The 6,362-nt window shown below is 38.9% G+C and overlaps 1 protein-coding gene across 1 annotated transcript in view; it reads right to left on the bottom strand.

Annotated features, from left to right (window-relative positions):
• Nucleotides 1–4,456: 4,456 nt before the first annotated feature.
• Nucleotides 4,457–6,362, bottom strand: part of rtel1 (regulator of telomere elongation helicase 1) — a 64,768-nt gene continuing 62,862 nt past the window's right edge. Inside the window, exons 28-29 of the mRNA XM_083657224.1 lie at nucleotides 4,721–4,810; nucleotides 4,457–4,604 (exon numbers count right to left, since the gene is read on the bottom strand). Of these exons, the coding sequence (XP_083513350.1) occupies nucleotides 4,531–4,604; nucleotides 4,721–4,810 (164 nt within the window). The 3' untranslated portion in view covers nucleotides 4,457–4,530. The remainder of the gene's footprint in view (nucleotides 4,605–4,720; nucleotides 4,811–6,362) is intronic.

Raw genomic sequence — 6,362 nt, 5'->3', positions numbered from 1 at the left:
GAAAACTCAGACAGGAGGAGGTTGTGGATTTGTGCGATTAGACGTGGTTCAGTCGCTGGGGAGGGCAAATGGCTACCATCAAAGTACACACGTCTTTGCGGCCAACATTTCATCAAAGGTAAGCTCAAGTAACGTTAACGGGGTATTTTAATCATTATTGTAACGTTACTTGAGCTTACCTTTGAGGAAATGTTGGCCGCAAAGACGTGTGTACAAACGGCTGAACAAACACTGCGTGAGAAACTAGTCGACTTGGCTGGCAGCGAATGAACAACTTTGTTTTTTGACCGCCAGGTGGGCGTTCCCGGCAGCACGTAACGCCCCTTGAAAGCTATGAATACTCTGATGGAGGAGGATGGTTGCCATACTACGGTCTCAGTTTAATGTAGCCTGCCCTATGCAAAAGATGGGCTCATTTTAAAACACATTTCAGAAAAAATGCCCTTCACGATGTCGATAGAGCAATGGCCTTTGTGAGCTGGCATGTGACCTTGTGCCCTAAAATAAATTGCTTAAGGCCAGATGGCCACGCCCCTAAAATGAGGAAATTCCCACCCTGCCTGCATCACGTACTGTAGGCTACATACAGTTTAATGGAGCGGAGCAAATGGGGGCGGGGAACAACGGAGATCAAGATCAAATGTGTCAGTCTAAAATGCAGGTTTGATGCCCTCATATGTGATTAATGAACAACACTTTGACTAATGTTAGTTTAGAGACCTAATTTACCTGTTGGGCCACAGAATAAAAACAATTACAGCTTGAGTTCACCCAAAACAAGCAGCTTGTGCGACTAGTGGTGAAATGTCACTGTTGGTTAAATTGGTTTATCAACACAGTACATAAAATAAGCACAGCCAAACATCAGATAGGCCAGACCATCGTGTTTAACAAGGGTTTATATCTTTAACGTTACAATTACGGCTGAAAATGACAACAGAAATAAAGAAAAAACAAGTTTGTGATATCTCCACAATTTAAATCAATCCGCAGGTGTCTTCCCGGAAGTTACTTTTGTTAACGCAACACCACGGTGATTCGGTCTTGTGGAGTAAATTAGGGGTGCTTGATATGAAAAGGGTTGAGAATCACTGTTCTATACGGTCCTTTCTCTTCTCCTCACTTGAAAGACACATGCATGTCCAAACAGTTGCATATTAAGCCCATTTTCTTCAGTTTACTCACAATTTATTCAGTTTAAAAAGTGTGTGTCTAGATGGAATCTTATCCCATTCCTGAGCATGAGCTCCAGAGAAGCGTCGGTTAAGATAAATATGCTGCCACTACTACTGTACCTATTTCAAACCTTACCTGTAGAGGTACCTGTAGGCTACAGCAATTTGTTGAATATATATGTTTGCTGGATCTAGTTATATTTGGCAAGGGAAAAAGCCCAGGATTCGGTTCAAAACTATGCAGCTATCAAAAGGAAAGGGGGGCGTGGCTCTTCCTAGTTTGCGAGATTATTTCTATGCAGCCCAGGTGAGGCCTCTCATATGTTTATGTAACCCAGACTACTCATCTAGATGGAAGGAAATTGAATGTGCATTATCAGGGGAGATTACGATCCAAGCTACGATAGGTGATAGGGACCTGATCAGATTCATGTTGGATAACAACAACCCATGGATTCATTTATCACTTACGATGTGGGGAGAGGTAGTGAAAAAATATAACTTAAGTACCCAAGAGAGACTTCTAAGATGGTGTGCGTACGACACAGATTTCACCCCTAATAGAACAGACAGAAGATATAGAGGATGGGTTGCAAAAGGTGTCACTGCTTACTGTACCTGGGTTCATGAACAATTTCCAGATTGTATAATGGAATCCAAATGTGTAAAAAAAATTGATACGTATTACATAAAGGAGAAATGGGAAGGGGAGGGCAATATGATTCTCACTGAGGAGGAGTTGGAAACAATTTGTGAATTACAATGGACAACTGCCTCTCAAACTTGGAGAGTTTAGTTGGAAAAATATAATGTGTTTTTTCATCACTCCTCTACAGAAGAGACATCAGGTTCAAGATGTTGGCGACGGTGTGGAAGTGAGAATGCAAATCATTTTCATATATTTTGGGATTGCCCTTCCCTCACCCAATATTGGCAAGAGATACATAGGACCATGGAAGCTGTTTTTAGGGTTGAAATTCCATTGAGATGTGAAGTGATGCATCACGAAACATTTGACCTGAGTAGTATGGATGCTTTACTTTTTAGAATGTTAATGGCTGCCAGTAAGGAGGCGCTAACCAAAAAGTGGCTGCATCCTCAAGTACCAACAATGAATGGGTGGATATAATATATGATATATTTGTAATGGAAAGACTTACGTTTTAGCTGAGACTCAAGGACAGATTTGTGAGGTTTTGGGAAAATTGGATTGAGTTTATAACACCTAAAAGACGAGACTTTGTATACAACCTTGTACCTCTTATGTTTCTTTGTCAAACTAGAAGAGCATCCCCTCTGTTCTTTGTTCTTGTTTTTTTGTTTCTTTGTTTGTTTTACGACTAGTAAAATAATATAAAACAGGAAAGGTTGTGAGAGGAGTGGGTAATGTAGCAGAAATGCTTTGATTGTATTGGAACCAAGTTGTGATTATAAATCTATACACAATCACGAAATGTATGAATGTGGAATTATGAATGGCTACTCTACTTTGCAAAAAATGTTCCAATATGTGATCTCTGACTTTTCTAAATAAAAAGAGAATGATAAAAAAAAAAAAATGCGTGTCTGTGTGTGGGCGGGGGTGGACAGAATCTGGATTTTGAAAAGTGGGGGGGACATGTCGCCCCGTCCCTAGTGGAAATTACGCCTATGGACGGACGGAACCCCTCACCTTAGTGTACTAGTGAGATTATTTTTCAGTGGGATCATATGTGGATATGAATATATTTTAATATTGTGACAGATTTCTGCAGTCTAAATTGATGATGACAAGCAAATTTGACTTAAAACCAGATAACATTAGGTATGGTAGGAATATTATTTTATTTATTAAACATGACCATTAGGTTGAATGAATAACTCTTATGATTATGATGATATTGGCTTGATATTGGATATTGACATGATCATGAATTATGACATCATCACTGTCGACATCCCAATGATGACAACCTAACAGCGTCCAGTAACGTAGTCAGATAGTGATGTAGTCATGACATCATCCAACAGTTCATACTCATGAGAGATGCAGGCATGACATCATCTAACACCATATTGTTCAGCCCTATTTTTGGTAGAGCCCCCCTGGACAAAAATGCACCACCGCCCCTATCAAATCCATGTCAAACTTTACATTAGAATTTAAAAGGTATCGGATGGTTTATTAAGAAGCAACATGCAACAAGGCTGTATGCTACACTGTCTGAAAAGCCTATTCCCACTGCCTTTTGATGTGACTTTAGAACAGTCCAAGTCAAACTTTAGAACAAAAACTGGCTGCTAACATTGTTAAAATTGGGAAAGTAATCTCTTCAAAATAAATAATATAACATTTGCTTCATTATGCATCATGAATAACATTTGTATTGTTTGTCATTGCTAACATGTTCAGATACGGCATGCGCAGTATGAGTTATTTTCTCTTACAATACAAAGTCTGCCACTGGCCTGCGAGAACCCTTCACATGTCATTGCTACACATCGTTGGCAATGAGCGAAAGTAACGCCAAGTATATTCCAAGTAATTTCATAGGCCCATCTTGGTAAAATCGAGGACTTTTTCCAATTGAAAACTTGTCAGAATTGTATTAAAGGCGAGTCATTCAAATGATTTAATAATCAGATTTGTTAGAGAGGCCTACTAAAAGTTTGATACGAGTTTAATAGAACACAATTAGGAGAATTTTCTACACGCATGAGTGAGGGGTACTATTGGCATAACAAAAAGATCAAGGGCTACATAAGACCACCACACATGTAGGAATCCACTGTGATTCATTATTCAGTGTTAACTTGATCCTGATCCAAGTGAAGCATTACATCGTTGTGAAAAAAAAACTCTAAACATCAGATAGAAAAACCCCAGGTTTCCCTTCAAAGAAAGCTTTAAACATCAGATAGAAAAACCCCAGGTTTCCCTTCAAAGAAAGCTTTAAACATCTGATAGAAAAACCCCAGGTTTCCCTTCAAAGAAAGCTTTAAACATCAGATAGAAAAACCCCAGGTTTCCCTTCAAGGAAAGCTTCACCTAAAAGCCATGCTAATTTGTTTGCCCATGATCTCACACATATCCCAAAACTGTTTGGCAGTTATTGAGAGTTGATTTGAGTTAAGTTGTGGACTTGTGAGGTCATTGGTGCATGGATGACATCACTGGTCCACAACTTACCTCAAATCGACTCTCAATAATTGCCAAAACTAAATGAATGCCTGCAAAACTGTTGACAGTTTTCAGATATGTGTGAGATCATGTGCAAAAAATCAGCATTGTTATTCGGTTATTCTCATTTCAATAGTGCAAAACACAAGTAGTTCACAACATCAATCCATATACAAAGTTACTTAAAGATGGATCTTATTTCCGTTGGCTGCCTGAGGAAAAAAAAGTGGAAATCTTGCTTTGTGTCTTCACAGAAGTTGATGTGGAAGCTGCAAAACGCACAAAAAAATTGTCATTGTCTCATGGGTGTTTACGTGTTATTTCCATGTCAAAATGACATTAATAAGTGGTTGGTGACACTACTGTAAATGTGCTGTGAATTCACCTGGTCTGGCCTGCCATGCTGCAGCACACACAGCATCCAACATGTCGCTGTATTGCTTCTTATGGTGAGGCCGAACGAATGGCTCAAACCCTGCGGAGGAGAGGAGGGAAGAGGAAGCCTGAAAATGGACCAACAAACAAGCTCTTTCAAAGCATAGACCAGGGGTTCCCAACCTTTTTTGCCCTGTGACCCCACTTTGAAGTCACAAAAATCTAGGGACTCCAGACATTCAAAAGTTTTGCTAAACTTAATTTGTTAATAGTTTGTAATAGTATTTGTACTGGTACTGCTATGTAATACTACTCAAAACTTTAAACACAGAATTCTGACTCCCCCAACCCAGGATTCTGACTTTAAATTAAGAATTCTTATGTTAATCTCAGAATTCTGACTTTAAACTCAGTATTCTGACTTTTCTCAGAATTCTGACTTTAAACTCACAATTCTGAGTTTAATCTCAGAATTCTGGGACTTTTCTTCAGAATTTGAACTTTATTCTCAGAATCACGACTTAAACTCGGAACTCAAATACATTTTCACATGTGGCCCTAATCCTCATATATATATATATATATATATATATATATATATATATATATATACAGATCCTTTCTAAAAAATCATGGAAATACCATGGATAACCATGGGCTTCAGCGGATTGTCAAGCAAAGACGTTTAAATATTTGGCGGAGATTCAGAGGGAGTGGACTGAGGCTGAAGTCAGTCATAACTGAGAAGTAACTTCCCCGTCAGGTGAAAAGAAGCGGCTGGCTACTGCCCATGTCTCGGAGGAAGCATGGAGCCAGTTTCGGCTCTCCCCAGATCGGCAGAGGGTGGAGCAGCAACCAGGATAAATACATTAAAATTAGCACTAATGGGGGATAAAAATGGGATAAAACGGGGCGGGGGGGGACATAAAAAAAAAAAAAAAAAATCAAGTACCGGTAACTGCTTTTCTTCACACTATTCTAATTCCTTAAAATACTGTTTTGGGGGTTTTCTGGAGCTGTAGGCCAGAATTATAAAAAATTAAACAAATAAAGGCTAGAAATATTTCACTTTGTGTGTAATGAATCTATAATCTTTTTGAAAGGAATTATGGAAAAAAATGTTTCCATAATATTCAAATTCTTTGGATAGGATCTGTATATATATATATATATATATATATATATATATATATATACGGTATATACATATACCGTAATTCTTCTAATAAGCGCCTGTACTCTAATTGCCGCCGGGTCTTCCATTTCCCGCCGGGTCCAAATTGATTTAGCATAATAAGCGCCTGACTCTTTTTCCCGCCGGGGCGTTTTTTTAGAATAAATACGGTATTTTGCACTGTATGTTTTTGTGTTGACTAAATTCAGTCACTTACGGTAATGACGTTGTTTTGGAGGAAGTCAGGCGGAAGTTTCATCCTGTCAGACAGTTTTATATTTTATTTATACATGCCGTAACCGAGCTGTTTCAAGTATGCATACTGCATTGTTTAATGCTAGGGATTCCTGTAGGCAACGTGCTGAGACGCTGTCTAACCAGGAGCAGTGGGCAACTTACGCTAACGTAGCTCAGTTGTGCCTTGTAAAAGTGCATTTCTCTCAGCGGAACAGCGATCATAAATACAGTATGGATTAGG

This window comes from Poromitra crassiceps (genome assembly GCF_964638095.1).
Source record: "Poromitra crassiceps genome assembly, chromosome: 20".
Classification (NCBI taxonomy): Eukaryota; Metazoa; Chordata; class Actinopteri; order Beryciformes; family Melamphaidae; genus Poromitra; species Poromitra crassiceps.
Note: the sequence above shows the minus strand (reverse complement) of the source record. Positions and strands in the feature narration are given on the sequence as shown.